Source organism: Amaranthus tricolor, chromosome 9 (genome assembly GCF_026212465.1).
Source record: "Amaranthus tricolor cultivar Red isolate AtriRed21 chromosome 9, ASM2621246v1, whole genome shotgun sequence".
In the NCBI taxonomy this organism is placed as follows: domain Eukaryota; kingdom Viridiplantae; phylum Streptophyta; class Magnoliopsida; order Caryophyllales; family Amaranthaceae; genus Amaranthus; species Amaranthus tricolor.
This window is the reverse complement of record NC_080055.1, coordinates 5,154,591-5,165,795: the sequence shown is the minus strand read 5'-3', so window position 1 is coordinate 5,165,795 and position 11,205 is coordinate 5,154,591. Positions and strand designations below refer to the sequence as shown.

At 33.3% G+C, this 11,205-nt stretch overlaps 1 protein-coding gene across 1 annotated transcript; it reads right to left on the bottom strand.

Annotated features, from left to right (window-relative positions):
• Nucleotides 1-324: 324 nt before the first annotated feature.
• On the bottom strand, nt 325-3,640 carry LOC130823962 (triacylglycerol lipase OBL1-like). The gene is made up of 5 exons (XM_057688802.1): nt 3,392-3,640; nt 2,309-2,511; nt 2,160-2,193; nt 1,204-1,862; nt 325-816 (listed from the first exon to the last, which is right to left on the bottom strand). The coding sequence occupies exons 1-5, from the start codon at nt 3,567-3,569 to the stop codon at nt 505-507; spliced, it is 1,386 nt and encodes a 461-aa protein (XP_057544785.1). The 5' UTR covers nt 3,570-3,640; the 3' UTR covers nt 325-504.
• Nucleotides 3,641-11,205: the final 7,565 nt, after the last annotated feature.

Genomic DNA, 11,205 nt, shown 5'->3' with positions numbered 1-11,205 from the left:
AAGAAAATGACCGGCAACTACTACATAATAGAAATAACAACTATATCCTAGAAACATCCGATTTGCTTATACAAAACATTTAACCTATTTAAACTTAAACCAAAGTGTAACTTATATGAAACTTAAACAAAGTAATCCTAATTAAAAATATCCTTGTCATGTTTGAACACATTTTTAACTTTCATCATCTACCACATATGATATGAAGACTTAAAACCTATTAATTCAGCTACATTTGACACATTATTTTATCACACAAATTCATAAAACAAATTGATATTGACTGTACTACAAAATATCAAAACAAAGAGCTTTATATGTAACTATTTCTCCTTTTTCATTTTACTTTCATATACTTCGTATGCACTACAATAGAATAAAATACATATTTTAGTTCACATTGAGTCTTTACATGATAAATAAAAGTTAAAGTAAGTGTCAATATATGTTACTTTGACATCACAATTTATTTTTTGATCTATCATAATTGGTGGATTATAATATTTAATGTAACGCAGGGTAATATTTAAATAAATCTTCAGAAGCCAACATAGTAACATTAACATAATCTTGAGGATTATGATTAACAAGATAAATAAGAGGAGGGAAAAAAATGGCAGCAATTCTGAATCCCAAAAGTAGACATCCTTCTCTATAATATGGTCCTGCTGTAAATCTTATAGTAAACCCTTTAATTACCTCCCATACTGCAATTAACCATGCAATCTTCCACTTCATTAGCTTCTTCAAGCATTTCATTAGAATTGATTCATTTTCGTTTTCCTTGATTCCCTTTGGTTGCTCTTCTTCAACTATCTGCGTCAATAGTTTTTGGTACATGATTTTTAAACCAATTAAAAAGATGACTCCTAAAATAAAAAACTAAGATTAGCGACACACTTTTGTCTTTATTATGATAGAATACTTAACACTAATAAAATTAACAATTCTTTCATCTGGTCAAACAACTAATATCTCTCACCAATTACCATTTGTAAAATTCTCCTAATTTTGTTTTGAGTTATGGGAATTTGACTATTCAATCTGAGTAGGGTTTATTATTATTATCTTCAATACGAGAGTTTATGCGAACAATAGAACCTAGTTATAATACCTTCTTTTACAAGAAAGACTTTAAAATGAAGAATCTAATTCAGAGCATAAAAAAGCAAAAAAAAAAAGAAAAAGGAAAACGATGCTGACCTTTCCTTGATAGAAGGTGTTAAATTGGATGCTTGTTCCAAAGTGCTTGTATGTCATGACATTATCATAATCAAGGGGAACTTGAGGAACAATATCATAGTTGTAAACTATTCTATAATACTTAATATTATGTTCATTTAAACTCTTTTTCATAAATTGACCGAATTGAGCATTCCCAACCCTAGGTTGTCCAAAAGTATAAATAGCTTCCAACTTATCTAATAACTCTACTTCTCCATGTAAAGCTAAAATTGCTGGAAACAAAATAGCAAGTGCACCTCCAAGACTGTGTCCTGTCACAATTAATTTTGCCCTTTTGTTATTTGCAATTATTTGTTTAAGTGTATCTCTAATGACATAATAAGCTAGTGGTTTTTCTGGGTCTTGTTGATGATCAATTTGGTTAGGAAAATAAGCTGTATAATCTCCTAATAATTGATCATTATTATTAGGATAATAATTTTCTAAACCTAATGCAGTCATGAAACCCTTGTGTGTTTTACCCAATCCACGAACTTGACACCATGAGAAATCGAAATCTGTTCTCCAATCTCCAGCATCAAAGGCTGATGTTCCTCTAAATGCTAAGATAATTTTTTCATCTTTTGTTGTTTCTTCCCGCATTAGGAATGCTTGTGTTGTTGCTTTCTTTTCCGACGCTGCCAATGCCACCATTTTATATTAATTAAGATTAATAGAAAACTTTGATGAGTTTTTCCAACGTATGCACCAACTCAATATATTTAATAATATTTGTAGTATGTATTATGAAACGGAGTAAGTATAATATTATAGTATTCTATTTTTCCGATAAAGTCAGAAAACGAAAAACGAAATATATTTATAAGTAATGCACAAGTATAAACTTTTATAGGTTCAACAAATAAAATTATGAGTACTTTGCTATTTAGGCAACAAACATAAAAACTTAGATATTGATCGATGGAATATCTCACCATTGTAACAATTATAGAACTTCAAGAATTCCATCTGCAAACATACAATATAAACCCTTTAATTTTAGTTTATAACTTCAAAATTATACATAACATTTACATATACATAATTTGTTCATTCATATTAGAAGTTAGTAATAAAAACTAACCTTCCAGTGTTGAGAAACTGTTTTTCTAATAACAGATTCATTTTCATATGCTAATTTAGAAGCCATCATAGAAAGTGAAGGATAATATCTTCCATCTTCTCGTTTGATATCTTTGTTAAGCTCTTTTCTGCTATCAATTTGTCCGATTATTGAAATATAATCGCTGCTGTTTTGATCTATTGACGATGATGCTTTTCTTTTACCTAATTTGAAAATGTTTTGTACATTAATTAAATTTATAAAAAAAAATTAATCGACTAGCAATTGTAAAAATTAATATTTGAAGATCTTAGAGAAATGCACATCTTGTTCCATCATAAACAATGCTTGTGCTAGTTACGGTTTCTAATTGGAAATTATAACTACAATAAGTAAACTATGTTAATCACATTATTAAGAAATAAATTTAGACAAAATATATAGCATAAAAAGAATTAACAAAATTATCATAAATTATCATTTTAATCCCTCAGTATTACACAAGATAACAAAAGGATTAAAGTATATTTTTAGTTAGACAAAAATATTATATAAAAGAAATGTTTGAATGAGATCAAAAGATAGAATGTAGATGTCACAATAGAAAAAAAGTTGCAAAGTTAAAAGGTCAAAATAAAATACAAAAATATGTCAAATTAAAAAAGGTAAAACGAGCATATCATTATATATAAAAAAATTAGACGAAAAATTATATATAAAGGAAGATGACCTTTTTACTCTAATTGATACAAGTCTCCTTTATTAGTGTGTTTTAATAACTAGTTTAGTTAGTAAAATCAAGTGACTAGACGTGGTTGGAAGTGTTTTTTTATTAATTTGAATCATGTACTTTCTTATATCTATGATGGAAAAATGGGTGGTTAGGTCCCTTCCACATAATATGTCCACTAAAAACTTTTATACCAACTACAAACCACCACCATTGGCGAGTTAAAAAATAATAGAATTAATAGTACTAGAATAGTTCAGAATATATACATAAAATTAGGTATATACATAAAATCAGGTATTTACAAGACGTATAAATATCTAAAAAAGTAAAAGAATTAATAGTACTAGCATAGTTTAGAATATGTTCATTACCATTGAGGAAATCTTCAATGTTAGACCCTATGTTCTTCAAAAAATTTCCAATGCATTTAATAAACAATAGTATGGAGATAGAAACAAATATCATTCCCTTATGAATGTATTGGTTCTCTAAATCATCCGAAAGACGGTTTACGTCCTTGTTGTAGGAATTAGATTTTTTGACGTTCATGTTTAAAGTACTTATTATCAAATATAAAATTCAAAAATAAGAAATATATTTGTGTGATTTATTTAAGTGTTCTGGACAACATATTTATAATTTGTCTTCTACCTTACTTGCATGGTTAAAAAGAAAGGAATGAACTTTAGAAACTTTTACTTAGTGTTTACTTTTTAGTTAGAATATTTAGATGACTTGGTTACTTCATTATTTATTCTATGCACCAAAGTTTTGTTTCACATGTGGTTTAGGAAGATACATTCACCCACTTTGAGTAGCTTGGCAGTAAAAGTATGCAAAAAATTATTACATTAATGTAACAGATTGTTATAGTTAATGTACTTAGTTACTCGTGGGTCCAATCATTTAACTCCAATCGCTTTTGGAATAGAGAAGTATATCATGGTGCATGTGAGGCTGAACGCCTATGGGATGAGCGAAAGGCCACTTTAGGGCTGAAGCGACGTAGAGAGGACACCCATGAGATATCACAGAGTGTTGGGGTTCGAAGATATTCAGCTACACACACACATCGAGAGCCTAGGTCCAGTTTTGGGAGACCAACGTTGAGCACTCCTCAAAGTAACAGGAACATTGAGTGTTACTATTGCGGGAAAAAGGGTCATAAGAGGGTCGAATGCTACAAGTACTTACATGAGCAAGGTTTGAGGGGCACACCTCAGGGTTCAGCGCAGAAACCTACTGATAGTCAAGCTAGTGTGGCTCAGGAAAGACGACAAAGTCGACCACAAACATCTTTTGGGCATGGTTCTCAAAGTCAGGGATCCGCTATGGGAGGCTCTTCCAGACCATCTGTCGATGCACCAGTCATTGGCATCAAGGCTACAGGGAAGCTTATGGCTCTTAACAAAAAACCTGCATATGTTTTATTTGATTCTGGAGCATCTCATTCTTTCATTGCATCTTCGTGTGTATCCAAGTTAATTTTTTCTAGTTCGCTTGAGATAAATAATGAGTTTGCACAACTATCGGGTAAGAGAATCTTATGTCAGCAAGTGGATAGGGATATACCCTTAGAATTTATGGGAATAGATTTACGCGTAGATTTGATAGAGTTTCCTCTACATAATTTTGATGTTATCTTGGGTATGGATTGGCTGAGGAAGTACAAGGCAAGCATTAATTCTTGGTTAAAGAAACTAGCTTTAAGAGGGACTAGAGCACAGAGAGTAACCTTTAAGGGTTTTGTGCCAAAAAATCACACTAAGATTATATATGTTATCAAGATGAAAACATATTTGAGGAGGAATTACCCAATGATTCTATGTCACGTAGTAGACACGTCGATAAGCACACCCGAGATAGGAGAGATATATGTAGTATGTGAGTTCGAGGATGTCTTTCCTTTTGTGATTCCTGGGTTACCACCTCCGAGAGCAGTTGATTTGAAGATTGATCTTGTACCGGGCACGAGTCCTATATCAAAGGCACCATATCGCATGGCACCTAGAGAGATAGCAGAGTTAAAGGGGCAATTGCAAGAGTTGTTGGATAAGGGTTATATACGCCCAAGCGTGTCTCCTTAGGGCGCACCCGTTCTCTTCGTCAATAAGAAAGATAGAACCTTTAGGCTATGTGTAGATTATTGAGAGCTCAATCGTGCGACCGTGAAGAACAAATATCCTCTTCCTAGGATGGATGATCTTTTCGATCAGCACAGAGGTGCATCGGTGTTCTCTAAGATCGATTTGAGGTTTGGCTATCACCAGTTGAACATCTCGCCAGAGGATATCCCTAAGACAACCTTCAGGACACGATATGGGCATTATGAGTTTACGGTCATGCCCTTTGGTTTGACCAATGCACCGGCGGCGTTCATGGTCCTCATGAATAACATCTCGACCCTGTACCTTGACCGGTTTGTGGTAGTATTCATCGACGACATTTTACTTTATTCTAAGGACGAGGATCAACATGCTGGACATTTGAGGATTGTATTACAAACCTTGAGAGAGCATAAGTTGTATGCCAAGTTCACAAAGTGCGAATTTTGGTTACACAAGGTTTCTTTTCTTGGGCACATAGTGTCTAGTGAAGGTTTATTGATAGACCTGATGAAGGTAGAGGCGATCTCGTCTTGGGCCACACCTAAGAACGCCTTTGAAGTTCGAAGTTTCTAAGGTTTGGCGGGTTATTAAAAGAGATTTGTATGCGACTTTTCCAAGATTGCGCGACCGTTAACTCAGTTGACTAGGAAAGATATACGGTTCGTTTGGGATGATCAGTGCGATAAAGCTTTTAGGATTTTGAAGACACGACTCACTACTGCACCTATCTTAGCACTACCAGATGGAGAGTTAGAGTTTGAGTGGTACACTGATGCATCTAAGAATGGTTTGGGGTGTGCGTTGATGCAGAATGGACGCGTCATTGCGTATGCTTCACGGCAACTAAAGATCCATGAGATCAACTACTCGACGCATGACATAGAGTCAGCTGCGGTAGTATTTGCTCTCAAGATTTGGAGACACTATCTGTATGGTACTAACTTTAAGGTCTTATCTGATCATAAGAGTCTGAAGTACATATTCACCCAGAGGGAGTTGAGTATGAGGAGCCTACGATGGCTAGAGCTGATTCTAGTATCATTAGGGAAAAGCTAATGTCGTTGTTGACGCTTTGAGTCTGAAAGTTGTACATAGATTGTGTAATACCTTGGCTAGAGTACGTTTAAGAGAGGGAATCGAGGAAATGGGTATCAAGATAGTAGAGCATGGGGCAGTGGCGTCGATGATGGAAGTGACATCTGATTTGTTTGAGGAGAAACGGATGAAATAGACTTAAGATATATACCTGATTGAGAAGGCTTCTCTAGTGGTAGAAACACTTGACTCACATTTTAGCATACATGAGGATGGTAGTTTGCGATGCAACGATATATGGTGTTTGTCTAACGATCCAAACTTACGTACTCGCATTCATAGAGGGGCGCATAGTTCATGTTTCTCCATACATCCAGGCACTGACAAGTTGTACCAAGACCTCAGGAGAACATTTTGGTGGCATGGTATAAAAAAGGATGTTGCTAATTTTGTTGCCAAATGCCTGACCTGCCAGAAGGTCAAGATAGATAATCGGCGACCTCAAGGTTTGCTTTACCCGTTGTCGATACCCGAGTGGAAGTGGGAATCAATATCTATGGATTTTGTGTGTGGTTCACCGAGAACCACGAAGGGCAATAGTATGATCTCGGTCAGAGTTGATCGACTGACAAAATCGGCGCATTTCATTCCAATGAAGGATACTTGGAACAAGCATCAGTTGGCTTTAGCTTATTGACAGGAAGTGGTAAGACATCACAGAGTCACACGAGACAAAGTTTCAGATAGAGATGCTAGTTTTTTGTCTAATTTTTGGCAAAAACTACAGGATTCTTTGAGTATTGAGTTGAGAATGAGCACAACGTTTCACCCAGTTACAGACGGACAGACAGAGTGGACTATATAGACACTTGAGGATATGTTACGAGCTTGTGTCTTAAATTTTGGGGGGTTCATGGGACGATAAGTTGGACATGATTGAGTTCTCGTATAATAACAGTTATCATTTGAGTATCAGGATGGCACCATTCGAGGCACTTTATGGTCGTAGTTGTCATAGTCCTGTATGTTGGGATGATAGTTTGGATATGATAGCTGTGGGGCAACCTTTGATTCCGGAGATGATCGAGCAAGTCCAGTTGATACGTAAGAGGATAAGAGCAGCCCATGATAGGCAAAAGAGCTACATAGATCAACGACATCGACCTCTTGAGTTTCAAGTTGGATATAAAGTCTTCCTTCGAGTTTCACCAATTAGAGGTGTGACGAGGTTTGGGAGGAAGAATAAGCTCAGTCTAAGATTTATTGGAACCTATGAGATTCTTGAAAGCATAGGCGAGGTAGCATATTGACTTGTGTTACATGCGTCTATTGATCGAGTACATGACGTGTTTCACTTATCCCAGCTGAGACAGTACATCAGAGATGACTCACACGTTCTACAACCCGAACAGTTGACCTTGGATGACACCTTACAGTATGACGAGACTCCCGTTCAGATTCTAGATAGGAAGATGCGTGATACACGTCGGGGTAGTGTAGCGCTTGTGAAGGTGCTATGGTCTAATCACGTCACTGAAGAAGCCATGTGGGAGGCAAAAGATGTCATGAGACACGATTATTCCTGGTTGTTTGCTCAGGTCTTTCTCTGTTTATCTTTTATAACTATTGCAACCTCTTAGTCTTAGAGGGTTAAGTTCGAGGACGAACTATATTCTTAGTAGGGTAGAATCATAAGATTTCAGAATAGTGTTAGGTCTTAACTATGCTAGGCTTTAAAATCTGGTTTGTTAACATAGTTAGTCGGTGAAAGTAGATTCTTATAGTGCACAAAGTATGAGAAATTAGGTAAATAGCTTTACGATATGTATGTTAGCTAGATATTTGAGTATGAATTTGAGACTTACTTTATCTTCGAGGACGAAGTTCATTTTAAGTTGGGTAGAGTATAACATTTGAGAAATTAATAATTTAGAACGAGAGAATTTTAAATAAATAAATAAATAAATAATAATGATAATAATAATAATAATAATAATAATAATAATAATAATAATAATAATAATAATAATAATAATAGTAATAATAATAATAATAATAATAATAATAATAATAATAATAATAATAATAATAATAATAATAATAATAATAAATATATTAAAAAAATAAATTAAAATTAAAACAAACCCCTTCCATTCACGGGTATTTCAATAAAACTAATGCAATCTCCTTCTTCACCATTATTTTCAAAAGAATCAAGGCAAAGCGAAATTCTCGTTTTTCACCTTTGACCATAAACCCAAAAGGAATGCAGATTAAACATTAGTTGATTGGATAGATTAGTTGTGTTTTTCTAATGGGACAGTTTGTTATTCTCGTTTTTGTTTCTTGGATTCTTTTAAATATTCTTGGTTTTGAGTTTAGAAGAACATATAAGTGTTTGAGTTGAAAATGCAAAGGGAATTGTGGACACGTATGATCTTTACAAGAATATAAGCTAGTCAAAAGCATGGTTATATATATTTTGATGATATTAGAATAGAACTTGCGGTTTTTTGATTGGATAGATTACCTTATTTGCTGCGGTTTTTGGGCCGTAATATGCTGCGGTTGTAGCCCGCAGCAATAGTGATAGCAGCAAATGACATGTTGCAGTTTAAAACCGCAGCAAAAAAAGGCTATTTGCTGCGGTCTTCTTAAAAAAACCGCAGCAAATAGTGTATGACTATTTGCTGCGGTTTTTAAGAAGCCCGTAGCAAATAATAGCATTTTATTTATTTATTTTTATTTTTTTTCATTTAATAGTATTAAATAATCCAATAATGTACAATGTAATAAACAATGATTAATCCAATGATAATCACCAATTAACACAAATAATCACCAATAATCTCTTTGTAAACTCTCGATCGTATATATAATATAATAATATGTACATATACAGATTAAAGTCCTAAATCTAAACTAATTACATTATTTACGAAGAACAAAATGAGTGTATATCAACCCTATTCCAAGAAAGCAGCAGGGTTAGTTGTGTAGCTGTTTATCAAATGAGTGTATATCAGTACAACAACTTATGCAATCAGAATAGGCACATTGATCAGCTAAGTGTGTATGTTCAGCAACAACTTATGCAATTTTTATTATTTATTTATTTATTTTTTTATACTTATTTGCTGCGGGCTTAATAAAACCGCAGCAAATAATACTTATTTATTTATTTATTTATTTTTGTTTAATATGCACTTATTTGCTGCGGGCTTAACAAAACCGCAGCAAATAAGCATTATTTGTTGCGGGCATCAGGAAAACCGCAGCATTTGTATCATATATTTTCTTTTCTTTTTTTTTTTGCTATTTAATGATGCGTCTAAGGAAAACCGCAGAAAATGACACGCAGTAATTGAGGTTTTTTCCACTAGTGGCAATCTTTGAAATTAGAAATATTAGAATAGAAGCTTGAACTAAGATGTTGTCATAGGAGGAGATGCAATGAGTTATATGAGCCTAGTTTGTAGTATCATATGCTTTGTTGTAATGTTATATTTGTTATGCTTCAGGAGGTGACATCATCGAGGAACCCTTTTAGTGATCTAGGAGCTGATATTGATAAGGTCAATGGATCAGGCTCCCTAGCTGGTCATTGACGGAGTAGAGGAAAAATCTCCCTTAATCCCTATTTTGAGGTGTCATTCAAATATTGACTAGCCTCATCCGAGAGTGACGTAGCTTTAGAACTATGGATGTTCCTCTCAACTAGACTCCCTGTGCGCAAATAGATCTAGGAAACTGATGTTGCTTTTAAAACTGGGTTTTGAATTATTGGGTTTGATGTTTTGGATTGTTACTTCTCATTCAGTTGAACCTGACCCCCTATTATTTCCATCTTTGAGATTGTTTACAGATTGAAACCGGTAGGGAACGATGGGTTAGCGGTGTTGATTAGAGTTCCAAGGATGCTATATTGAGCTGAGCACGTGGGAATTTGTAGTTTTGTATTAGGTTTTTGATAAATGTATATTAGACTTGGTTGTGTTGGTTATATTGGACTTAAATTGAATTGTATGATTACTTTATGATTTAGATAGATTTTTGGATTGAGAATTAGCTGATTAGCTATGTTTTAGAACTAACGACTCATTTGCATATTATTATCATAAATTATCATAAATTATCATGTTACTTACAATAAGTAAACTATGTTAATCACATTATTAAGAGATAAATTTAGACAAAATATATAGCATAAAAACAAATTACAAAATTATCATAAATAATCATGTTATTCCCTCAATATTACACAAGACAACAAAAGGATTAAAGTATATTATTAGTTAGACTAAAATATTATATAAAAGAAATGTTTGAATAGGATGAAAAAACGAGTTTTTGAATGAGATCAAAAGATAGAATGTAGATGTCAGAATAGAAAAAAAGTTGCAAAACTAAAAGAACAAACCAAAATGAAAAATATGTCAAATTGAAAAGATAAAACGGGCATATTATTATATATAAAAAAATTAGACGAATAATTATATATAAAGTAAGACGACATTTTTACTATAACTGATACAAGTCTCCTCTATTAGTGTGTTATAATAACTAGTTTAGTTAGTAAAATCAAGTGACCAGATGTGGTTGGAAGTGTTTGTTTATTAATTTGAATCCTGTACTTTCTTATATATATGATGGAAAAATGGGTAGGTAAGTCCCTTCCACATAAAATGACCGCTAAAAACTTTTATACCAACTATGGACCACCATCATTGGCGAGTAAAAAAATAATAGAATTAATAGTACTAGAATAGTTCAGAATATATACATAAAATTGGGTATATACATAAAACTAGGTATTTACAAGACGTATAAATATCTAAAAAAAATAAAAGATTTAATAGTACTAGCATAGTTTAGAATATGTTCATTACCATCGAGGAAATCTTCAATATTAGACCCTATGTTCTTCAAAAAATTTCCAATGCATTTAATAAACAATAGTTTGTAGATAGAAACAAATATCATTCCCTTATGAATGTATTTGTTCTCTAAATCATCCGAAAGACGGTTTACGTCCTTGTTGT